This window comes from Podarcis liolepis (assembly GCF_965112155.1).
Source record: "Podarcis liolepis genome assembly, chromosome: 1".
NCBI lineage: Eukaryota > Metazoa > Chordata > Lepidosauria > Squamata > Lacertidae > Podarcis > Podarcis liolepis.
In genome coordinates this window covers 48,136,313-48,162,634 of record NC_139554.1, presented here as the reverse complement: position 1 = coordinate 48,162,634, position 26,322 = coordinate 48,136,313, and the positions used below count along the sequence as shown (strand labels likewise).

The window sequence follows — 26,322 nt, the reverse complement described above, 5'->3', positions numbered from 1 at the left end:
TGAGCGGGCTAAAGAAGAAGAAGAAGAAGCCATGTTCCAAAATATATTAGGAAATCCTGACCCATTCTCAGTCAATTCTGCACGAGTTGCACTTCTGAAGCTTTTATTTGAATTTTAACAGGTACCTCCTGAAATTCTTCAAAATCCCAGAAAAAACTGTTTTTCCACTATCAACTGTGCAACAAAAAATTAATATGTGCAACATGGCAGAACAATTTCATTTTGACATACCTGAAAGCATATAGTCCGAAAAGCTACTTGTTTCTCTAGCAAATGCACTTACATAAAAAAATTCACGTAGCAGGTTTTTTTTAAAAAATAATGATTCTGAAATGGGCAAAACAAATGTTTGGATAGGCAGGATTCTGATGAAGTCCTTTGCCTTGTAGTGGGTGAAGAATGGCTGAGTTAACTTAACCAGGATTAATGCAAGATAATCTTTCACTGTGTCACGGAGCTTCAGGCAAGTGGATGAATGGGTCTGAATTACACAATGTTGTTTGCTTGCTTTTCCCCTGGAAGAACTGTGGGAGACTTCATAAACATTTAATTAACCGTTTTGTTGCAATGTTTAACCATGTTGTCTGAATGCTGATCCACAAATAGCTGTGTTCCCTTAAAGCCACAAGACAGGATCATCAGCAAAGAGAAGACCAGGGGATCCCAGGAGGGGCCTAGTAAATACAAACATTAAAAAAAAAAGGCAAGGCAAAGGAAGAATACATTTCCTGGAATACAGGACTCAAAGGTCACAAGGTCAGAGGTACTGAGCTTCTCATGCATATCTGCCATTCTCTCCATGTCTGTGCTTGCTCTGAAGAGGGCAAAGATTTAAGGAAAAGTTTTCTAATTTCTCACCCTCCCTTAGTCCTTGCATTCAAAAGTCTATTGAAAGCCTCTTTTAAGTCAGAATGGACACAAAGTGAACTGCCCCAATGCAGACGCACAATCTGGGATTTTATGCAAGCAAGAAGTTTTGGGGGTTTTTTGGTCTGCTACCTTTGGCTGAACTCATTTACCATGCAATTGCAAGATAGCTTTTGTTCTCAAATTTTAAGTCATGATTCTTCTACAAGAACCTCAAGCGGATTTGTGGTACTTACTGGGACAGTGAGGGAGTGTTGACCTCAATCATAGTTGTGGGCCCTGGAAAAGAGGGAGAAAGAAGAAACTGAGATTAGATAGTTATCCCGACCCAAAAGAGGACCACACATTATTCAAGGGTTACAGCAGTGAGACTGGCAGTTCCTTATATCAGGCGCAGACACCATAAAGACCCTTCCTAAACTACCCAGGGGACGCGAGTGGCGCTGTGGTCTAAACCACAGAGCCTAGGGCTTGCCGATCAGAAGGTTGGTGGCTTGAATCCCCACGACGGGGTGATATCCCGTTGCTCGGTCCCAGCTCCTGCCAACCTATCACATCAAAGTGCAAGTAGATAAATAGGTACTGCTCCGGCGGGAAGGTAAAGAGTGTTTCCGTGCGCTGCTCTGGTTTCGCCAAAAGTAGCTTAATCATGCTGGCCACATGACCCGGAAAAACTGTCTGTGGACAAACGTCGGCTCCCTCGGCCAGTAAAGTGAGAGGAGCATCACAACCCCAGAGTCGTTTGCAACTGGACTTAACTGTCAGGCGTCCCTTTACCTTTACCTTTAATCTAACCAGAGAGTGAAGACATTGAACAGAAGTGAATGAGCAGTGTCAGATTTAGAGGGGTACGGGCAGTTCCCCAGCACAGAGTGCTGAGCCGAGGAGGCACAAAATGAAGGAGATCCATAATTGAGAAGACCCATTTGAGGGTGCCAAATTTTGGCCTCACTCAGGACGCCATATTACCCAAAATTACCAAAGTTCGCCCCTGGGGCAAGGTGTCCATTTCCAGGTGCAGAGCAGGGATAGGGAGCCTGTGGCTCTCTAAATGTTGTTTAACTCCAGTTTTCATAAGTCACAGCTAGCATGGCCAATTGCCATGGATGGTGGGAATTGTGGTCCAGCAACATCTGGAAGACCACAGATACCTCTTATAGCTAGGAGGAGAAACAGATGAGCCCACAGAATGCAGCCTGCTAGGAAAGCTGCATGGTTATTGAGCATGGCCACAGTGGCATAATTTTGGAGTAGGACTGAGATGGGTGCACGATACCCCTGGCCCCTGGCTATGTGAGAGCAGTTAATGGGTGCACTCAATGGCTGGAAAAGTGGAACAGAAATTACACAACAGCTATTTTCCAGACAGGAAAAACTGACTACACATGTATCACATGTCATATAAAAGTTACATGCAGTCCTTGGGCTGCAATCGATCACCACTACCAATAAAGTAATCAGATGACGTGTGCATGCATGCACGCACCCAGACACACCAGTCCTTGCCAAGAAGTCTGCAGTGTGAAGCACAGCATCATGTAACAGCAAGCAAGGGGCACTGGACCTGGGCCATAGAAAGCAGAATTCCGTGCTAAAGCTGGGTAATGAAATCTCCCTGGCAGATAACTTGTTCCAACAACTTCTAGAGCATGACGGTGCCATATAGAATGATGCAAGCTCCCATCCTCCTTAGGAAATAATGAAGTTCTTAAAGAAGTCAAGGTCCATCTTTATATTCTCTTGACAGACCTGTTGACACCTCAGATGAGGAAGGGTTGGATCCTGGCAATTGATAAAGCAACTCCTTAGAAGGCTCATGCACTTGGGTGGCATCGCCCAAATGGGTGGCATCTTGGGTAGACATAGGATCGTTCCCCAGATAAGGACCAGTTTGAAGACTCTTGATCTTGCCTGTTGAGCAATCCTGAGAAAGACAGGACTACCCTCCATGTGTCACTGGGAACATAAGTTCACAGTAAGCAAAGTCCCATTTTTCCAGTTACACCTAGCTTGCTTGCCAGCTGTGGCCATTCTTGGACCTGCATGGCTTTCTCATGCCCTGGTAGCCTCCTGCCTTGACAAGTACAAAGCTTGGGAATATAAAGTTAACCTCCCTCCAAGCAGTGGAAGGCTCACCCATGCAATATCCCTTTTCTTTTAAAAAAAACATTAACTTAGCTGGCAAAGAGAGAAATGAACACTGGTGTTCGGGGGCAGAAAGTCAGTTGTAAACAGTGGAATGTCTGAAGTTTGAAGCAAAAATTCTACACTAATTCAACCATGTTTAATTGGCTTTCTCTGAAAGTTAGACAAATTTCTCACAAGGTAGGTTCCCCATATTGAAATTCATACTAATGGGACACAGCCATCTTGACTTTACAATGAATACAGCTGGATTGAGGTGGGAAATCAAGATATTTAGAACTTGGGAGCTTCTGCTGCTGCAATTGCTGCTCTGTCATCTGATGGATGTAACGGTTATCAGTTACAGTTGTACTTCGGAAGTCGAACAGAATCTTCCAGAAGTCCGTTTGACTTCCAAAACGTTTGACTTCCAAAGCATGGCTTCTGATTGGCTGCAGAAGCCCCATTGGACGTTCGGCTTCCAAAAGAACGTTTGAAAACCAGAAGACTCACTTCCAGTTTCAATCATTCAGTTGCTGTAACGTTTGACTCCCAAGGCATTCGGGAGTTGAGGTACGACTGTACTATGAATATTCGTCATTCTAAAGTGTTATTAGAAAGAAAACATATTCAAAACAGGGGGGGGACAAAAAGTTCCTGGGTTCCATCTCTGAGAGCGTTGTTTTTAGAATAAAGTGATTCCTTACGTCTAAAGCCCTGTAAGACTGAAAGTAGCCTGTTCCAAATGTGTTATAATTTTCCCGAATATTCATTTTGTTTTGTTTTTTGGGAGCATTCAGCTTTAGGCAGCTTCTTTCAGGAACAGCTTCTGGCACTTACAGGGTGTTTTCTTGCTCATTCAGCCCTTAATGCACTGGGTGGGTCTCTTGTTTCTTCTGCCTTCCAGGCAGCTTCCTCCTAATGCTCCCAGGGCCTGGCTCAGAATTGCAGAGGATTACTCAGGCCAATGGTGTTTGTGGCCTTCAAGACTGTGTGTCTTCTGGGGCCGATAGAGATAAGGGCAGCGGAGGAGGAGGCGGCTACGTGGGTGGATAGCTAGTCACTGCAGCTGCCCAAAGGCTGAGGGGGAGAGACATTCTTTTGAATGCATTCAGACCCACTGCTATTTCCTGCTTTGCTCTCAAAGTGCTCCACCTGCTTTTACTTAACCATTTCCTGATTTCTGCTCCTAGAAATCCTCTGCTGGAGTAGCTGGTCTCTCTCAGAAGTATTACTTAAAACTGGCATGTCTGTGTGGGGCTTTTAAATGGCAAGTGCTTGTTACCAGTTCATCCATCCAGGAGTATGCCTCTTAAATCCAAACTCTTCTTTAATATAACTTAGTTCAAATGACTAGAATTACATTTACAGCTAGCAACCATCTGCTTATATCTGTATTTTCTGTGTGGTTTTTTTTCCACAGCATGCAGACTGTTGAAAATAATATGTTGAATCTGCCCCGGGATAGTTTAGTGGGTACAGCATGAGACTCTTAATTTCAGGGTCGTGGGTATGAGCCCCACATTGGGCAAAAGGTTCCTGTATTGCAGGGAGTTAGGCTGGATGGCTCTGGGGTCACTTTCAGCTTCACTTTTCTATGATTCCATGAACTTGTGCAAAGAATTAAGGAATATAAAAGAGTAAATTTCTCAACAGACTTTTGGAGGGGGAAATGGCATAATTAATCAGGAAGGAAAACCATGCCAGATTGTGGAATATTTACACCATGGAAAAAAGACATTTATAACGAAGTGTTATTAAACATAAAATAATGTACTGTGCTGAATGATTCTTTTACTAAGGCAGTGATCCTAAGCACACGTACCATAGGGCAAGGGTACCTCCAGACAGGGCTTTGTGTTACAAATGCATCATCAGATGCATTTTTATTGTGTGTACGACTGGCGTGTTAACTTCCACACATTCTCCCCCCCCCCCCAGTTGTGGATATTCATTGCTGTTCATCACTTACTGTCCACACAGTAGGTGGTCCTTGAAGGAACGTATCCATGCTGTGTATTTTGCCCCTCTCCTCAATACACTTGCCCATTCTGGTCATGCACACAGGTATTTGTGTACTTGTGCAAGCACACTAAATAAATAAAGACAAACAGAGAAAGACACCAGAAGAGCGCAAAAGCAAATGTTACCAGAATATAAAGTGTGGTGTAGTGGTTAAGAGCGATAGACTTGTAATCTGGGGAACCGGGTTCGTGTCTCCGCTCCTCCACCTGCAGCTGCTGTGTGACCTTGGGCCAGTCACACTTCTCTGAAGTCTCTCAGCCCCACTCACCTCACAGAGTGTTTGTTGTGGGGGAGGAAGGGAAAGGAGAATGTTAGCCGCTTTGAGACTCCTTCGGGTAGTGATAAAGCGGGATATCAAATCCAAACTCTTCTTCTTCTTCTTCTTCTACCAGCTCTTAGTTATCAATCTTGCTTCACGATTGGCAAAATGGAGACTTGTGCTTTGCAGGGGAGGGGAGCAGCATCCATCCCCTCCAAAATTTCTCCAATGAAAACAGGGACATCCTAAGGCAAAGCGGGACATTCCGGGATCAAATCAGAAACTGGGACAACTACTGTAAATCCAGGACTGTCCCTGGAAAATAGAGACACTTGGCGGGTCTAAGCATCCACTTTCATTTGCTGTGGTTGTTGTTGTTGCCCACGCCCCACAAAATTGTACTAATGAGCCTCTCCACCATAGTGACTAGAGATGTATAATAGCTTATTTTTACTTAATGGATTTTCCGTATACAGGGAAATCTGGATTAAACTGAAAGGAAAGAAGGAAATAAAGAGTATGGACTGGCATTTTGATAAAGATGACATGGTGTGGGCGCTGTGCAAGAGTTGTAGGCTTGACCTGTAAACTCCAGTCTAGCAATACTCTCACTGAACTTGGTCAAACTGACTTTTGTGTAAGCATGATTAGAATTGTGCTTTAAGAAGGCAAATTAGGCTGGGCCATGGTGAAGCATTTTTCTTTCTTAACATAAAACACTTTTGATAATGTGCCATTTTATGCTTGTGTTTTATTCATACATATCTAAATGGGGCCAGGTTTAATATTCAGATAATGTTAATCCTCGTTCTAACAGGTATTGGGCCAGGCTTGTTCCAGTGCGTACTGCAGAGCCTAAGCCCTGCCAAACCCTTGCATTTTTGTGCAAGTATGTTCAAGATAAGATAAACCATGAGTACACAGTACTCACGGAGGGCTGAGGGAACCTTTCAGAGCAGGCTTGCAACACTGTATGAACAGCTTTATGAATTAGAAAGAGCCACTAACATCTTTCCTTTTGTCTACTCTGTATATGCCACCTTGACCCTCATCATATTGTAGGGTTGCCATATTTCAAAAAGTAAAAACCAGGACACCCCCAAAATTCTCGAGATTCTTTTTAGGAAACCCCAAAGATCTGGAGCTTTTTATTTATTTATTTATTTATTTTACAAAGATTGACTTGCCTAAGATACAAGACTAAGCGCCACATTTCGGAAATTTCCCCCGGACGTCATTTACACCTTTGAGATCTGGATGTATGGCAGCCTTATCATATTGTCAAAGTCAAAAGACTCTATGTTTTATTTTCCAAGCAAGCATCAAGACTATTGGCTTCAGAAGCCATTGTAGCCTATGCTGGAGCTGAGCCAAAGGGGAAAAAGTGCTGAATCATCTAGCATAGACAGTATCTAATGTCTTGTGAATACCATATGCCCCAGTTCCCACATGTTTCATCTAACCAGAAACCACATGTCGTTTTCTCATTGGATCCATCCACCTGTATATGGTTTTCCATAATGATTTTCCACTTGGGTCCTCTTTAAGTCTTATTATGTTGCCCAAATTCCAAATTTTTAGACCATTTAGTTTTCCTTAGAGTACTGCCCCCCCCCCAACATTTTGATGGCTTGTGCACACATTTAGAGTATATCCTGGCAAGATTTCCATATGATTTGTACCCTGAAATATTTGTGCAGTCCCCACTTTATCTTGCATGATCCTCTGGGTTTTCTTTACATCCAAGCTTATTATATTGGCACAAACCTTCTATATTATGCACCAGTTTCTCCCATGCAAGCCATAGGCTAGTAGCTCTTTATACATCAACACACACACACCACCTCTCAGTGTAAACAGCAAGCGAGTCTGTCAGAGATCAGATGCTACATAACTCTCAGAAACTCCAGGATTGAGATACATTAGGAAAAACACTGACAGAGCAGTCTTTTTCTATTCACATGGGTGGGGAAATTAGAAAGCTTTTTCTCTTAAAGTGAGTGCTGAACTACTTAAGTGGCTGGGCTACTCTGCTAAAGCCTTCACTGCTGCTCATACTGTCATTTGTGCAAGCATGTGGGAGTGAGGTCATTGCATAGACATAATCAATGGTTAGGTCACATGCAGTATACTTTTATTATGACTCGGCCACCAAACGCCACGCATCTCAGCATCAGAGAAATTTCTTAATAAATAAATTTTCTCACTGGTCGTAACTAGAGCAATCAAACTGAGGCACATAAAAAGGTCACTGAGTCCATCTTATTCTACAATCTCAGAGTAGCCTCTTTATTCCATAGACAGATAAAAACAGAACCCACAGCAAATGTTAACATTCTGATAGAGATCTTGCTTACAATAATAAATTACCATTGGGTGACACCTAATAGGTCAAGCAGTCCTGTGTTCTATTTTTGTCTCTCGTGTCTCTCTCCCTGGCCCAACCAGCTCAGGAATCTTCTCCAGAGTTAATCTGTTGTTGTTGTTTTCGCAGTGGTGTTTAAAAACAACGTGTTTTACAACTTTCCAGTGGGAAGGACATTAAGCTTACTCCCATTACGGTGTTTCGGCAATAGGAAAAAGTCTTATTTCAGAACTCTTTAGTAGACCAGAATTCTGATCCCTCTTTTGGGTTATAGTTGCCCTACAGCTATCCCTACTTAGCAGTGGCAGTGCTAGCAATATGTCTGAAACATTAGTTCCGATACTTGAACAAGGCGAAAGCTTCAGGTTAGCTGCTAGACTCCAGGTACTTCGGTCAATAGCTAGTTAATCTAGTATGATGATCTCATAGTCTTACTGACTGGTGATATGGCTGATAATGCTGAGAGGACAGCAAAGAAGACAAGTGCTTCTCTTTTTATTTTTAAACACACTTGCTCCCTTTCTTATTGCAGAGTCCACATGCTACCCTCTCCCCAACTTTCCAGTGGACACAGGCTTCACTATTAGATTCACCACGGGCCCTGTGACTCTATGCCTTTTCATTTAAACAGCATCTTTACCCAGCTTTATTGACATACTTCAGTGCTTTGTTCCTGAACAATAGCGATGAGCTCATCTAGGTGCATGTTGCCCTGTGGGGGGCCTTGGGGGAACTTTACTTTTCAGCACTACAATGGAGCTTGTTTGAATGATCAGCTGAAGAAATCCAGCATGCTGCAGCACATATTTGCCTAGGTCTATGTCACCTTGCAGTGTAATTATTACTAGCAAACATTTCTCTTTGGACTAAGCTGTCTTCCAAACAAAGAGATGTAATCTGCAGTCATTCATTATCACCTGGAATATTTTTCTCCTGATAAGAACTGAATGCTTTTCCAGGTTGCTATTCTGTCCTTAGCTGCCGATAGCTGTGAGTGGATGATCTTAGACTTAGAGGGTACCTTTAGTACAGGCTTCAGCATCTTCCTTCAAAGGAAGTTTGAGCAGTCACCTTTCCTACTGCACCTCAGGCCATGTACTGGCCATGTTTGGATAATTCAGCTGATCTGCTTCCTGTGCAAGAGAAGAGCAATTGCTTTCCTCCCTTGCCCACTCAATACAGTGGTACCTCAGGTTAAGTACTTAATTCATTCCGGAGGTCCGTTCTTAACCTGAAACTGTTCTTAACCTGAAGCGCCTCTTTAGCTAATGGGGCCTCGTGCTGCCGGAGCATGATTTTTGTTATCATCCTGAAGCAAAGTTCTTGACCCAAGATACTATTTCTAGGTTAGCGGAGTCTGTAACCTGAAGCGTATGTAACCCGACGTACCACTGTATGTCTGTCCCACTTATGTTATTATTATTGATTAAATTTGTATACCACCCTTCATGTGAAGATATAGAGAACAGTTCACAAGAGAAGAATACAAAGTGAGAATGCAAGATACATAATAAAGCATAAACAAAAACTAACCAATAACACACACACACACACACAAACAAAAAGCCATAGAATGTTAATCAGCCTGGTTGAAAAGAAATGTTTTTGCATGGTGTTTAAAGATATGTAATGAAGGCACAAGTCGAGCCTCCCTGGAGAGAGCATTCCACAATTGGGGAGCCACCACAGAAAAGGCCCCTTCTCGCATTGCCATTCTAGAGACCTCTAGTGGAGGAGGCACATGAAGAAGGTGTTGCCTACAGAAGGGCCTCATATAATTATTTTGTTTTGTTTTTTAATATTGTAATTATATGTTGTGAACCGCCCTGAGATCTATGGGTATAGGGCAGTATGCAAATTCATGATGATGATGATGTCTGGATCAGTTCATATGGGGAGAGGTGGTCCTTGTGTTATTGTGGTCAAGAGCTGTTTAAGGCTTTATAGGTCACAACCGGCACTTTGAACTAGACCCAGAAACTAATCCAGAGCCAGGATCGTTATAATATGCTCAAAACATCTTGCCCTGGTAAGCAACCTGATGGCTGAATTCTGCACAGCTAAAGTTTCTGAAACATATAACACATAGCAGTAATCTAACCTAGAGTTAATGGCATCGTCATGCATAAAAGACAACGTGCAGACCAAGATTGTGTGGTCAGTTCCCAGATTATCCATCTGAGATATCCATCACACTGCTCCCACCTATGTGCATTAGATTTATGCACATACATGCTATAGAAACCTGCTCATATGTCTGTCAGGACAACTGTGCCCAGTGGGTGGAGAAGGATGTTGCAATCTTCCACATGGGAGATGACCAGGAGAGATTATCATCTAAACCAGGCCAGTATTGTAAAATTCAAGGTAGATGAAAACCCTATAATACTGAACATTGTACAAGGGCAGTTTGATGAAAGGCTGCAAGATAAATTTATTTAAGCTCTCCTGGCTCCATGCAACCTTAGTAAATACCTTTGCCTTCAGAAAATCTCTAATACAGAGATTGGATAGATTAGCAGAGAGGGCTGTTTGCCATCAGCACATATTCTCTGGGAGCTGAGATATGTAGGGAACATACCTGGGTCTACATCCTTAGCTGATAAAAATCAGCAAAGTTTCATCCCTTTCAACAGAGACGTGCCAGTTACCACCCACAAGTCTGCCTCATGAACAGAGAAGTTGCTTAGATCATCATCAGTAGGGATATCTAAATTTTGGCTTGTTCCTCTTAATCTCAGTGTCATCGTTGTGGAATTTAACCCCTTTTAATACTAGATGCCATGATTCATGAAGAAGCTTGCACTTCTAAGCATCCCCCTTTACTTTGGCGCCTGGTGTGAGGTCGATTATAATAATATAGTTTGACTTGCATACTATAGCATATGGGTTGCCAGTCAGTGGTGGCGCCTCTCTTTTATGGAGTACCCTCCCCAGGGAGACATGCCTGATGCCATCATGAGCAAAATCATTCTTATTCACACAGGCCTTTGGGTCTTAATTTTAGCAGGTTGGGATGGAGTTGGATCTTTATATATATATATTATTTGTGTATTTGGGGCTGATTTTCATTGGTTTCAATGTTCATTTTTAAAAGTTGCCTTGAGTTTCATTTGGGGGAGAGTGACTAATAAATATATTCATCTTATATCAGGTTATTACAAGTATAGGTTGCCAAAAGTGTTGAAGAGAACAGCCATGCAAAATGGACAAAGTGTCTTGTTCAACACAGTTCTAGTTTTTCATTTTCATTTTATTTGATGCTATTTCAGGTGAACTCCCTGCCAAGTGATCTGGTGTTTTAAGCATTTGGAGCAGTTGGTCAGCCTTTGCAAAAATGATAATGCATTGATCAAAAGCAGAAGATAGATAAGGAAGCATATGGAAACTAGCTAACACAAGAAAATTCATTATGTTGCAGTCTTAGATAGTGCTGATTTCTGAGTGGGCCAAGAATCTAGTATCTCTTTGTAGGTAGAAATGCCATCATTCAAACTTCCTTTAAAAACCTAGTTGTGCACAGTACATCATGTTGTCACTGAAACTGGTTTTATTTCTTGTATGTTTCAGATCAAAAGGACCAGCCATATTGCGGTTGGGAAGGAACAAGTCCAGTGCTGCAAGCCATAAAAGTGAGGAAAGACACCTTTAAAAATGAACCTGAAATGGTTTGATCCAGTTTCCCCAGTGAGACTCCCTAGTACACATCAGCAGTTACAATATGCAGGACTGCAAGCAGCTGGAACAGCGAACACGTGCTTGATAAGTGTAGATACTATTTCTTGGTCTGAAGCAACTGTTCCATATGATGGCTACTAGATTTTTCTGAATAGATAACGAACTCCGGAGTCTGTAATCTTACACATTCTCCTCAATTAATATTTGCATATTGGAAAGTAGTACACGCAACTTCCTTCTTCAGTTAATAGTTGTGTGTTTTTCTGTACATTTTATATTGATCCCTATCTCTTGTCTGATGCAACAAAAGCTCGTCTACTGAGATCGGAGAAGCTGCAGTGAACTTTGTCATGCTTCAAAATGTGTACGGCATGATTTTCATAGCACATTACCAGTAAAATCTAAAAGATCAACATGAATCACCACTACTTGGTTTCCATTCTCAAAGCACTATACAAATATTAGCTAATGTCATTCAATCTTGCTTTATTAAAGGATATACCAAACTAATAGGAAAAAATGACAGAATTTGCCCATACGTGAGAGGAAGGATATATTCACATGGCTGTTTTGCAGAGGAACATCCAGCCAATGCAAGCCACACTCAGCTGTGATGTCATCCTGAATCTCTCACCAGGAGAAAAATGTGGACATGAAGGGGAGACCCGTTTTGGTGGCAAAGTCAGTCCAGCAGCCAATGTGCTATGAGTTAATGATAACCACAGTAACAAATAGCCACTTCATGAATATTATTTTGATGTAACTGTTACAATAGTCCTGTACAGTAGATGGGCATTATCTTCCCTATATTACAGATATGGAGCAGAAAGAGAGTGGCTCATCACCAAGTAGGTTTATGGCAGAGATGCTGTTAAGAGAACTTTTTTAGCTGCCATGTTACAATAGAGTTCAGATGGAAAGATACCTTTTAAAATGGATCCACTTAGATTGCTTCTTTCACTTTGGTTAAGCACACAGGTGCCAACCTACACACTCCAAGGAGGCCAGGCAATATCCTACCTAAGGACTACATTGTATTCCATACTTAAATAACAGGAGTAAAAAAAAGCAAAGGGAGTGTAAACAGTCTATCTGCTACTAGTTTTTACAAAGGACTAGACAAGGGATCAGCGAACTTTTTCAGCAGGGGGCTGGTCCACTGTCCCTCAGACCTTGTGGGGGGCCGGACTGTATTTTGAAAAGAAATAATGAACAAATTCCTATGCCGCACAAATAACCCAGATATGCATTTTAAATAAAAGCACACATTCTGCTCATGTAAAAACACCAGGCAGGCCCCACAAATAACCCAGATATGCATTTTAAATAAACGGACACATTCTACTCATGTAAAAACACGCTGATTCCCGGACCGTCCACAGGCCGAATTTAGAAGGTGATTGGGCCGGATCCGGCCCCCGGGCCTTAGTTTGCCTACCCATGGCACTAGACAGTGTGCTGGGTTGTTACAGAAGAGAGCAATTGGTTCATAGCTGAAGTGAAAACTGCAAATTGGCCATATCAGTAGGCTTTTCCTGCAGAGCAAAACCTCAGTCCCAGCCTAAGGCAAGCCAAATCTATTTGGCTGGTAGGTGAGAATTAACTGCAAGGTGAAAATGAGATACCATGGTTATGATGAGATCTCTTGGAGAAATATCTCCACTACTCAGCCTGGCTAGGCTACTGTCTAGGTGCCGAGTATTCTCAAAATGATGAGGAACAGACAGTTTTGCTAATTCGGAACAGTAAGACAGCAACTTAAACAGTAAGACTTTTCCGATTCATTTCAGTGGAGAGAAACACAAAGGAAACCCAGAACTGCCCCTTCACTGAAATGAATAGGAAATTATTTTACTCAAGTAGGGAGGGAGGATTCAGTGCATGCAAAAGAGCTCAACATATCATCACATGACCGTTACTCGGCACAAACCCATTTAGTTAAGCAGAAACCATCTCTCTTTGTCCTTCAAGCCATCAATAGAGCCAAAGTTTTTATTTTTAATGCACACGTAGACAGGATAGTGTCAATCCAAAGATAATCTTTTGGAAGCATATCCTCACATTGGCTGTCTTCTCCAGTCACAAAGAACTTGTTGCTACAGCTACCAACTGCATTGTTCTGTTTCATTGAGCCCCTATTTTTAAAAAAATGCAAATTAGTTCTTGAATGGGGGAATCCTCCCCACCTTCTGTGTTACCGGTTGAGTAACTTAAAGGAAAAGGGAGCTTCCTGTTTTGATGGCATAGCCTACCTTTAAGTGTTTAACTGGATAGAGCAGGAACCTCATTTGAACTAGATAGCCAATGAATATTTTGTGGAAGTATTGAGAGACACAGAAGTTCTTCCCTTCCTTTTCTTCCCACCCCCATCCCCCAAATGATCACATGCCTAGTTCCAAGACCTTTCAGTAGCACAATAGGCTGAATGGCAAGGAAAATTCCACAGAAGGACGTTTAGGTCTCCGGGGAACTACCATGGTCTGTGTAAGCCTAAAATCTTCAGGGGGCGGAGGGCAGAAAGAGAGAATGTGTATAGAGTGTACTTAAAATTAAAACACACACACACAAAAACCTCTACAATGCAAGAGTTGTTTAACTAGATTCTCCTGTACTGTCAGAACATAATGGTTTTGCAAGGACAAAGCTCTTAAATATTTTCCTCTGTCATTTTCTCTGGAGATATTTCACCCAAGGGACTGGTATATTTATAAACATTCATCATTTAAAGTTTTATCCCTTCCTTCACTGCTTTGTAAATAAAATAATTTAAAGATAGAGAAACTGAGTGAGATACTTGAAATTACACCAAGTTGTTGGCAGATTTTTGGCAGAAAAGGAAGAAAAGCAGTTTCCCCACCCCCTTTAAGTCCCATGCCTCAGATTCTAGACAATATTCTGTCCCCGTTTTAAATCTTAAGGCTACTTCCATATCTGCAAACGTCCATTACATTCTTTGTTGCTTGTCATTCCTGCTTTGTTGTTTGTCGTTTCCATGAAGCGTGCTTTGTAAGCCTTGTACAACTCTGTTTACAGTACAGTGCATACATGTTTTGGCTCTATTAGGCTGGATAACATTTTATTGTGAGGGTGACACTTCCCATTTGGACCTGACAGGCGAAGCCTTTTGCCTCCTCTTTTAAGGGGTGGAATCCTTCTGCCCTTCAGTTACCCTGCTGTTTTTGGTTGGCTCTTTTCTTCTCTTGGGAAAATCCTTTAGCTGGGCATTTTAAGTGATCTGCTAGTGTTTTCTTCTTTCTTGTGTCTCCTGTTCTCTTTCTTCCTCTACTGCATCCTCAACCTCAACCTTTTCATACCCAGGACCCACTTTTAACCCAAACATGCATTTGGGGACACATTTCTTAATCTGTTACCATATAGTTGCATGGTGGTAGTGCTCCTATTGTGACCCACCTTGAATCAGTCCATAAATCACTAGTGGGTCCCGACCCACCAGTTGAAGACCAGTGCCTTGGGCTGTCTGGGTTGTTCTCTGTGTTTTCCTTCCTGAACTCCTCTGAGTTTCCCTGTGTGGTGGTTGTCCCCGTGGTTTGCCTCTTCAGCTTTTCATTCCTGTGCCTGTTCCTCTTCAAATAGCCAAACAAAATATCCCCCATTTGTTTGTCCCAATCTCAATCTTCTTCATGAGGTTTTTGTCCTTCCTTGTCCACTGTCCATTTCTTGTGAGTGGAGAGAAGGCTGTAGCCAGAGAGTCACGTCTGTTTGGCTGTAGCCAAAATTTTAGGGCAAGAGGTTTGGCAAGCCTCCTAACTAAACTATCCAAAAAGGAGTGCCATTTTGTTTGGTACACTGTATTTTTTTGCTCCAACCAGCTCTGCTCTGTTTGGTGAGTCCTGCAACCCTCATTCTGAGCAGGATCGCCTAACGGGCCACTTCTTTGCCTTCTGCCTTAAGAAATCAGTGCAAGCAGCCGGCACAGCCATCCACAAATTCCCTGGTGTGCAGTAATTTGGGAGAAACACAGCACCTTTGCTTCTGGCCATCTTTGAGGCACGCTGCCTTTATTTCCAAGGTGGTTAGGGCCTCTGTTAAGTCTGCTTCAAGGAAGCACCAAAAAAGGGAGATGAAAACACAAGCACAGCTCCAGAAGGCATGAGAGGACAATCTTACAGATCTTATAGTTATAGCAGCTCTGTGACGCCTCCCCAGAACTCTAGGGCACACTTGCCTTGCAGAGTGGAACCAGCTGCCCAAGGGGCCAGAGTGAATTCACAGGTTCAGATGCCCCAGGTTTCATCTCAGCTGCAGACACAAGCTTTCCAGCCTGTGTCCTTATCACCTCTGCCAGGGGTAGGCGACCTAAGGCCTGGGGGCTGGATGCAGCCCATTCGCCTTCTAAATCCAGCACACAGACAGTCTGGGAATCAGCGTGTTTTTACATGAGTAGAATGTGTCCTTTTATTTAAAATGCATCTTTGGGTTATTTGTGGGGCATAGGCATTCGTTCATTATTATTTTTCAAAATATAGTCTGGTCCACCACATGGTCTGAGGGATGGTGGACTGGCCCACGGCTGAAAAAGGTTGCTGACCCCTGACCTCTGCTCTAAAGTTTAGAGTCCTAATGTCATGCACGATGAGGGCATGTTTGAATAGGAAATTGCAGTTTTCTGACAATTTGCACCTACAAAGAGCAAAAACAAAGGCTGTCAAAGTACAGGCCACAACTCGATTTGCTTTCAAATTGGACCCTATCTTTGTGATCCTGAAGCCCAAAGATTTGAGCCTAGTATCATTACCCTTGCTACAAGCTCTGATAAAAGTGGTAGGCATTTGAAGATAATATATTCTTCCTTCCACTGCTTATTTTTACAATATTCAAACTCTGGAACAAAACTGTCTCCCCACAGTATATAAAAATACATTTTTAAATAAATAAATAAATAAATAAATAGATGTACTGAAGAGGATCCAGCTGCAAAGTGATCTGACGGCAGATGTAAGCACTATGAAATCCAGAACTAATAAATAAAAAGTCTTGTCCTGAGGGAAAATAAACAACAACCAAGTGAAATGGAGTGCAAGGGGAAGGGACACAGCCTCAAATTGCACTTGATGTCACTGCTATACAGTGAGTTTATTTTCATACTAAGTTGCTTGCACTTTTATGAGACCAAGAGTCCTAAACACAATGAGGGATATGGGATTTTGTGGAAAGGGCCTGTCTCATTTCTCACATAAAGATGTAATGTGTTACTTGATGGGATGCCTTGTTGGAGCCTAGATCCTAGCAATGTCCACAGCCCCCAAGATTTGCCTTGCATCTGTGCATTTAAAAAAAAATCAATCTGTTTCTGTGTCCCTCTGTAGTAACATTGTTCAATGTTCAGATGTCACAAGTGTTGATTAGGAGCCTCAAGTTAGTGAATAACTTCCAGAAGGATTTGTATCAACTGTATCAACTTCAGTAATTGAAATTCAGTTTACCTATAAATTGGCCATGATTTGTTCGTCAGCTGTGGACATACAGAGCCTGCAGAGACTTCATCTCTCAATAGGTAGCAATGAGAATGTCCAGCCCGGGTGTGAAACAAAATAATTATGCCTAATACATTCCCCTGCCAATAACATCGACAAACAAGAACATGCCAGAGCAGCTTAGTTCCCTTAACAAATCCATGTAGGCTGCTAGCAATCGCTCCACACTTCTCATAATATCTCCAGGACTGAAGGTTGGCAACTGCAGCTGTAGCTGCCAGGCTCTTTTCTTTTTTGAGGCAAGTGCTCAACTCTGCTGGGGCCATTCCCTCGCTGGTGTTGTTACTGCAAGCTCAAGATTTAGTATTTGGTCCTTTAACTGGCAACCTTTCACTGCTAGGAAGTATACTATTATTAGTATTAGTATTACAGTGGTACCTCAGTTTATGAACTTAATCTGTTCCGGAAGTCCATTCTTAAACTGAGGCGCGCTTTCCTTAATGAGGCCTCCCGCCGCCAGTGCCCTTCAACCCTTCGGCTTTCGTTCTTTGTCTGAGCTAAAGTTCGCAAACCGGGACACTATTTCTGGTTTTGTAGAGTTCGTAAACCGAATTGTTCTTAAACAGGACTGTTCTTAAACCAAGGTACCACTGTATTTCAAGAATGGATTACTGCAAAGCACTGTATGTGGTGCAGCCCTTAAGGTGGCCCTGAAGCTAATGCAGAATGCAGCGGCCAAACTGCTACCGTATTTTTCGCTCTATAGGAGACACTTTTCCCCCTCCAAAAATGAAGGGGAAATGTGTGCGTCCTATGGAGCGAATGCAAGGGGGAGGCAGGCAGGAAAAGCCCCCAAAAGCCACACACAAGCTCCGCGTGGCTCTTGCGGGCTTTTCCTCAGGAGGGAGAAGGGACTGACGCGGCCAGTCAGTCCCTTCTCCCTCCTCGTAGAAAAGCCCACAGGAGCTGCGCTTTTGCGGGAGGTGGGCGTATTGCCATAGCCCCGCGCACCCTCTCCCAGCTGGAGAGGTGGCGTGCGGCTATGGCAGCAGCCTCTTTAGCCGCGCGCCACCTCTCCAGCCGGGAGAGGGTGCGCAAGGCTAAAGAAGCCATAGCCCCGGGCTTCCCCGGCAGCCTCGAGAAGCTCGCAGAGCAGCAGGAAGGCTGCGTACCTTTCCGCTGCTCCCCAACCTGCTCTTTGGGGCTGGCGGTGGGCTTTCCCCCGCCAGCCCCAAAGAGCAGGTCGAAAGGAACCTGAAGCCTGGAAAGCGAGAGGGGTCGGTGCGCACTGACCCCTCTCGCTCTCCAGGCTTCCAAGATAGCCGCCTGAAGGTGACTGAACGCACCTTGAACGACACCTGGTTTTAGAGGGGGAGAACAAGGGGGGGGGATTCTCCCCCTCTCTGTGCAGCGCCTCCTGCCGCTTCGCTGAAGGGGCACTGAGCAGAGAGGGGGAGAATTTTTTTTCTTCTTGTTCTCCCCCTCTTTTTCATGTTCTCCTATGGTCCGGTGTGTCCTGTAGAGTGAAAAATACGGTAAGTGGAGCAGTCTGCTGTCGGTATATAATGCTGGCCACCAGGGCTTTTTTTCCCCAGCCGGAACTCAGTTCCAGCACCTCTCAGGTGGGCACCATTGCCATTATAAGAGAACAAAGGAGATGTTCATGGTGAGTTTCAGCACCTATTTTTCTAAAAAAAAAATATCACTGCTGGCCACCAACATAGTACTGGGCCTTGCTTAAAGTTTTGATACTTGTGGCACATTAAAAGATTAATAATTGTGTTGTGGCATAAGCTTCCGTAATAAATTGTTAGTTTTTAACGTGCCACAAGACTCCTGCTATTTCCCCGCTTGTTGCTTGGTCTGCCATTTGCTTACTAAGACTTCATATGACCGTCTCCAGGCCATGAAAGCTAGTGCAATGCTAAATTTGTTAACAGTCTTTTAAGATGCTGCAGGATGCTTTGCTCCAACAGGCTTAACAAGCCCACCGCTCTAGAAAAAGGGAAAATAATTCACAAAACTGCAGGATTGTTTCTTCATAATAGAGTCCGCTTTCCTTTTCATGTGCAGTGTGTACTCCTCGGCTTAATTTGCACACGTATAGCTGCTGCTCCCTCCCACTCCCATGTAATTCCGAGCTACAGCTGCCAAAAGGCTTTCAGCTCACATGACAGTATATGTGAGTTTAAGCTTTTCCAACTGAACCTTCTATTTTTCCTTTCGAAGGTTTTCTTAATTAGGCCTGATGGCCAGGGAAATACCAGCCGGAGCAGAGTATTTAGCAGATAATTGCTTAGCTTTACAGTTCTCTTTGTTGCTTATTTAAGCTTCATTTGCCCATTCCGCTTTGTACCTGACTTATCTCTTGCAAGAACATCAGTACTTGAGTTATGTCTAGTGACTTCATGCACAGTCCCATGAGATTTTACTCCCTTTTACCCCATTGGCTGGCATGCATTGTACTTCCAATGAGTAAATCCTCAAAAGGAAAGAAAGCTCCAATGTCCAATAGTACAACATCTATGGGTTCATAATTTGCTGCTGAAATTCACTAAAAGATTATTTTGGTTCAAGTATTGTTATGCTGACAATTCAGAACCCTGTTCCAAAAATCTTAGCAGCCTTACTGAAAACTATTCAACAGTTTCAGTATTCAAACACCCATGATGCAGTGGCACCTATAGTGAAATATGCATACACAAGTACAACTTAACAGTCTTGAGATTACAAACTCTACAATGCATCTTTCTCTTGCGAGCATAGGCGTAGCCGGGGGGGCAGGGGGGCAGCTGCCCCCCCAAATCAATAATAAATCAATAAAAAGACATAGCTAACTGAGGTTCTGCGCCCCGCCCCATCAAAAGGCCTGCCACTCTTCCCCAACAAAAATCCTGGCTATGCCCATGCTTGTGAGTAAGGATTCATGTGCAAAAATATCCACAGCCTCACAAAAACAAATTGTCAAAGGAATGGAAGTGCAGCTGGAAGCAGTTAAAACACACAAATAACGGGTGCATTTTCTGAAGAAATTGGCAGCATGAGCAATGAAAATGAAACAGGAACCAGCCTCTCCTACTGTGCGTTTTTCATATGAACAGCAATAAAAGCAATTCTCCGTAGGTCATTAAAGAAGAATGGTTGTGGCCTAGAATATACAATTCGTATTTACATTGTTTCCAACAGAGGGTCCACTTTCTATTCTTTCAAATGAAGTCTGAAAAGTTTTCATGAGAAAGTGGGGAAGCTGGGCCTGTTTGGTCTAGTAAAGAGGAAGCTGTGAGATGATGGAGTGATATTTTAAATATGTATCAGGAGTTAATGCAGTAGAGAGGATGACTTGTTTAAACAGGAATAAATTAGAATACTAAGTTAGTTTTTACTTTCCATTAGTAAATGTTATCTGTAGATCACAAGCTCTTAAGAATAAAGTCTGAGAGCACTCATTGGAACTGATGAATAGAAATCTTACACTAGTTTAAAAACCAGTAACATGTATTTAGTTATTTTACACATATATGCTATTTCTCCAAAATATTTATAGCAGTTTATATATTGTTCCCAATAAGTTTCCCATCCTATCCAGGCAGATGACAGGATTAAATCTGGTATCAACAGTGGAATTGTATATTGTGCCTTCAAAGCATTATTTGTGATGAGTCTGGAAAACAAAAAAGCTATACAAAAACTTTGTGTCTCTCTGCAACAAGAAACTCCTGACTCCACTCAGTTACAACTAGGTCCAGTGCCACCCTAGTTACTAAACCATATAATGCCACTGTCCACACATCTCTCCCATTTTATTTTAGAAAACAGCAATTGAATAAATTAACACGGCAGCTAAAAAAGCCAATGCAATTCTGGGCTGCATCAATAGGAGCATAGCATCTAGATCAAGGGAAGTAATAGTGCCACTGTATTCTGCTCTGGTCAGACCTCACCTGGAGTACTGTGTCCAGTTCTGGGCACCACAGTTCAAGAAGGACACTGACAAACTGGAACGTGTCCAGAGGAGGGCAACCAAAATGGTCAAAGGCCTGGATACGATGCCTTATGAGGAACGGCTAAGGGAGCTGGGCATGTTTAGCCTGGAGAAGAGGAGGTTAAGGGGTGATATGATAGCCATGTTCAAATATATAAAAGGATGTCACATAGAGGAGGGAGAAAGGTTGTTTTCTGCTGCTCCAGAGAAGCGGACACGGAGCAATGGATCCAAACTACAAGAAAGAAGATTCCACCTAAACATTAGGAAGAACTTCCTGACAGTAAGAGCTGTTTGACAGTGGAATTTGCTGCCAAGGAGTGTGGTGGAGTCTCCTTCTTTAGAGGTCTTTAAGCAGAGGCTTGACAACCATATGTCAGGAGTGCTCTGATGGTGTTTCCTGCTTGGCAGGGGGTTGGACTCGATGGCCCTTGTGGTCTCTTCCAACTCTATGATTCTATGAGTCTATGATTCTAACACTACTGAAACATTTGATAGTTCAGGTTAATCAGTCAATTACATCAAAGGCTTCCAAAGAAGTACATGACCATCTGAATCTTAACATGGCCAGAGCCATCTGGTAAGACTGATTTCAATCTCAGAGGCCTTTGAGAACACATCAGCTCAAAGCCACAAGAAGAACCTTATTGCCTTGCTCCAGTAAGAACAGAAACACCAAATCCTTACTCCGCCCAGAAACAATTTAAGCCTTGAGCCACCTATGTTATCCACAGTCTTGTGCATTCACCCTTATCAATAATTGCTTCTGCAGGTATTATGGTTAGAGATTTTGGAGTATGTGAATCAGTACCCATCAGGGAGAACAAAGCTGATCAAATGATAGCCATGTGGTTATATGAATTGGTCTACCCAGGACGTGCTGTAGGAGAAAAGACTGAGTAGTCGAGAAACCCTCTTGTTGTTAAACCTTGGTTCATTTCCGAGACTGTGCTTCAAAATCCCTCCTCGGTGTGAACAAAGCAGAAAGGAAGTTTCCATGAGCGTTGATTATTCTAGAGGCAATAACTCTTAGAGCAGAGGTGGGAAAACCTTTCTCAGACGGTGTGCCACATTCCATTGTGGGCAATTTTCCAAGGCAGAATGACAGTGGTGGGTGAGGCCATAGTCAAAACTTGGTGGGGATACAGACATGACTCTTACCTTTCAACAGTAGGCTGCAAGAGGTTTGTATAAACACACAAACCTCATCCTCTATTCAGTTTAATGATACATTCCAGCCAGGCAAAAGCACTTGAAGAGCTGAGACAGTGAGGGATGTGGCTGCAATAAGAGTTCTGAAGGCAGGAAAGAGAAGGCTGGAGGGTTGCATTTGTTTCCTCTCCCTGCTTTGGAAGACAAGGATACTCCCACATTTAGATACATGAAGGGGTCTTAGTGCATTGTGAAAGAAAGGGCAAATTAGGAGTATATCACATATCTTCAGCCTTTATGTGGATGAATGACTCCATGACAACATCCAAACCTTATGGGCAATGTTGATGTGTTTTCAGCAGAGGAGCTTGTTTTAAAAAGAAACAGTTCCTACAGCTTTACTTCTTACAAAAGCCTTCACTGGAATTGAAAAAAATAGACATTCTGCTAAGTTTGTTTATGCAAAAACGTTAAAACTAATGAATGAATAAATGTTAATAAATTCCCTTACAACTAAAACTTTTTCCCCCCTTTAATGGTTTTTTCCCTAACTGCTTTGTAATGAGAATATAGATGCTGGTATTGACAGTCAAAACCAAGTATTTTCCCAGGAGGGACAACTCCACATTCCACATCACTATTCCCAGTAGTCCTATTTAGCCATTTGCCTAAATGTGTGTAGATTCAGCATGGGCAGAGGGGCCTGGACACCTGCCCTGCCCCCCACATCTCCACAAGTGCCTGCTGTACTTCAGATCTCCCCATGTTGAGAGAGAAGATCTAAATACGTACAGTATTCTAAACACAGCTGAATGTGCTCAGAATCCTCCCTGTAAAGCATATTCACCCAAAACACCCACACATATTTGCCCCCAAAACATTCAAGCCCACATTCATCTGGCATGAATGCCTGAAGATGGCTATAGTGATCTCCTCCCTCTATGCCCATCTTATCCTAATCACCTATACCTGAAAAGTCAGTAAAGGAGCACTTTGTCCTGTGCCACATAGATTTTTGTTTAAAAATTTGGATTGGCTATGTAATACCCCAAAAACAAAGGCCGCAGAGTTCATGGATGTGTGTATTTTTATTTAATTTGTGTGTTTACCTTGTCCCAAGTAGCTCCAAGTTAGAAACAATCCATTAAACAAACATCATGGAATCATAAAACTGTAGAGTTGGAAAGGACCCCAAGGATCATGTAGTCCAACCACCTGTAATGTGGGACTCTCAACTAAAGCATCTATGACAGATGACCATCCAACCTTTGCTTAAAACCTCCAAGGAAGGAGAGTCCACCACCTTCTGATGGAGTATGTTCCACTGTCAAACAGCTCTTACTGCCAGATGTTTAGTTCTGATGTTTAGTAGGACTCTCCTTTCTTGTAACTTGAATCCACTGGTTCAGGTCCTATTCTCCGCCAGGTAATCAAATAAGTACAATTGATACATATATTTTTTTAATCCTTCCCTCCCTTCCTGGGCACCAAATACCTGCCCAATCAAATCCTTGCAATGCTATTCAGATCTTGGCAGGGGTCCAAGGAAGAAGGTTGTTCCACGGTTGTGGGACAGAATTCCTCAGTGCATTTCATGGGATCTTTATTTTGAACTTCATTGGCAGGGGAAACATATTATCTTCATTTACTGGAAGGATATGTTCCTACTTGTTTTGCAATCTGTGTATGTGTTACATGCATTGTGATTTGCATGCTTAATCTGTGAATACAAGGTTGCAAAGCAATGATTGGTGATTTTTATATGCACTTGTTATATTGGTTAGCTTCCTGATGCAAAATTCCCTTAATGAAATCTGACTGCGGTCTTTTAATTGCAGGGCTCTCATTATTTCACAATCTTGTGCTCTAGCTAACTTCTCTCTCATCCACATGCAAACAAAGAAAATCAGAGAGGACATAGGTACTTGTCTCCATGAACTGAGTAGGAGGCAGCTTGTTTTGTAAATACTGACAGTTCTGAAGCAGGATCTGTGAGGCATTTCTCAAACCTTAAATCCCAATTTCAGTTTTGAGGATTCAGGTACATTCAACTGACAAATAATGGTTCGGGAATCCCAAACTCAACATTTCATAACTGATCTGTCTCAAACAGGAAATATTGAATTTCAGAAATAGACTGGAAAGAGAAGCTGCTGAATTGCAACTCATTACCAAACTTAAAACCATGGAGAGACCTGGTCTGAACAAAGACATTGGATTCTTATCTCATTATACATGACTAAGCCATTTTTCACCTTCTCACCCCTTGCCTTTTCCTGCAAGACCTATTGCAGTCGTTAAGAGTCGTCAACAGGCTCATCTCAGCTATCTGCCAATCACCCATTCCCACCACCCTTCTGAGTAATACCCCTCCCCACCTTCTCACTATATAGAAGGATCTGGCAACTTCTGTTTCAGTGTATCTGAAGAAGTGTGCATGCACACGAAAGCTCATACCAAGAACTAACTTAGTTGGTCTTTAAGGTGCTACTGGAAGGAACTTTTTTATTTAGGAAATATTGACATAGTTTGTACATAATGTTAAATCCTGGTTTATTAACTATTGTTTATTAAAACATGGCTTAGCATTATGTGTGAACTCAGCCAAGCAGCTTAACTGTGGTTTATCAGCTATGGTTAACCAAGTTTTTATTGTTTTTATTGCTGGTTTATAAATCTTAGTTAGAATTTACCATATCTTAGCGTTACATGTGAACTCAGGCTGCCTTCTTAACAATAGTCAATGAGCCTTCATCTCTCAAAAGCTAGAGTGGTGAGTGCAGTGGCGTCGCAACGGGGGGTGGTGGTGCGCCCCGGGTGCCATGTCTGCGGGGGTGACAAAAAGTCACCCCATGGGGGCTTGCGGCAACGCAAGCCGCCATCGCACCGCCGCAGCCGCATGTGGAGGATCCTCCATTCGCGGCTGCAGCCGCAAGCAGAAGATCCTGGCACCGTCCATACGGCCCTGGAGCATCGCCGCTGGCAAACTGCTAAATACAGCGTATGTGCGGCAGCATACACATGCGCTGTACATAACAAAGCTGCACATGCGCTGTGTAGCGGTTTGCTGCTGCCGGCACTCCAGCGCCATATGGACGGTGCCGGGATCCTCTGCTCGCGGCTGCAGCACATGCGCCCTACGTAGCAATCCATGCCCCGGGTGTCACGACACCTTCCTTCACCCCTGGGTGAGTGAAGAGCACAATGAACCAAGTTTTAAGTGAATGTCTGCCAGACATCCCAGCTTTAACTATGGTTTATTAACTGTGATCAGAGGTGTCCACTTGAAGAAAATATTGGGGGGACCCAGACAATGACAGTGATATGAGAGGGAGGGTGGAGAGGAAGAAGGGACAGCAGAAAAGAAACCTCTCCCTCCTCCCCTGGCTCTTACAGTGTGCCTTATGTGGTTGAAATTGTGAATTTGGGAGGGATTTAATTGAGAGGAGTTCTAGTTTAATTTTAATTTTTTTTAATGAAAAGCATCCGGGAGCCATTTCCTCTCTTGTCCTCCATGAACTCGCCCCATGGAGAAAGCAGTTTGCATTCTCTCTCTCTGCTCCAGTCACAAGAGTTGTAACAAATGTTGTTTGAGGTTTTTGCCCAATGCCAGCTCTCTTGCCATATAGCAACCCTTTACAAGTTCCTTAACAGGGCTGGTTGGCAAATGAAGTCCAAACATAGAAAAGAAAGAAAGGCAACAATGCCTATCAACTGGGAAGGGGAGCCCCCTCAAATATTTGATTGGGGGGACTGAATGGACCTGGGCCCCTTAGAGTTGGCATCCATGGTTAACATGAAGTATGAATAATCTTAACCATAACTTAGCATTATGTGCAAACCAGGCCACTGGAGATAAGGTTTTTAGATGTTCTTAATTATTTTTCATATTTTATTTTCAGTTGTATTGGTTTTTCCCTCTGTTGTTTTCTGCTCTGGATTCCTTTAGAAGGAAGGACAGGGTAGACATATAATAAATATTTTGTGACCTAGGGCACTGACAGAGTTTGCTGAGTAGACCATCATACCCTTCCACTCCCCATCTGCTTTGTCTCTCTGTCCTCATTTCCCCACATTATGGGCTGTCATGGACTCTGAGGGCTCTCTAATGCCAATTCACTTCCATGCAGAAGGGGAAACGTGATTAAGAGCCTACATGCTACACACAAGTGTATGTTTAGAAATCCTGTTTCTTTGCAATTATATATCCTTGAGATGCTTTCCCCTCTAAGGGAACCCAAATGTATACAACACAAATGCATCACTGAGTTGCAGTGGAGGACTGAACAACCTACAGCAAAGATTCTAATCTTGATTTGCTGCATGAAACATTGTGTGCTACTATTTCACATGCCAGGGCAAGAAAAGGGAAATGTCTTTAACCTCACAAATACCTAAGTTTTCATTATGCTACATTAAATGTTAACAGTAAATG

General features: G+C 42.8%; 1 protein-coding gene and 1 long non-coding RNA gene across 15 annotated transcripts in view; one reads left to right on the top strand and one right to left on the bottom strand.

Annotated features, from left to right (window-relative positions):
- The window catches only part of RAD51B (RAD51 paralog B), a 297,374-nt gene extending 280,751 nt beyond the window's left edge, over positions 1-16,623 (top strand). For 12 of the 13 annotated variants that reach the window (XM_083461035.1, XM_083461034.1, XM_083461025.1 and 9 more), the window contains one exon: positions 11,211-11,737. In XM_083461035.1, coding sequence (XP_083317161.1) covers positions 11,211-11,292 — 82 coding nt within the window. In that variant the 3' untranslated portion in view covers positions 11,293-11,737. Of the gene's footprint in view, positions 1-11,210; positions 12,597-15,640 lie in introns of those variants that run through there. The other variant, XR_014516114.1, reaches the window with a different exon arrangement.
- The window catches only part of LOC310687130, a 92,830-nt gene that overhangs the window by 5,406 nt on the left and 61,102 nt on the right, over positions 1-26,322 (bottom strand). For both annotated transcript variants that reach the window (XR_014516243.1, XR_014516244.1), the window contains one exon: positions 1,104-1,146. This is a non-coding gene — a long non-coding RNA (uncharacterized lncRNA). The remainder of the gene's footprint in view (positions 1-1,103; positions 1,147-26,322) is intronic.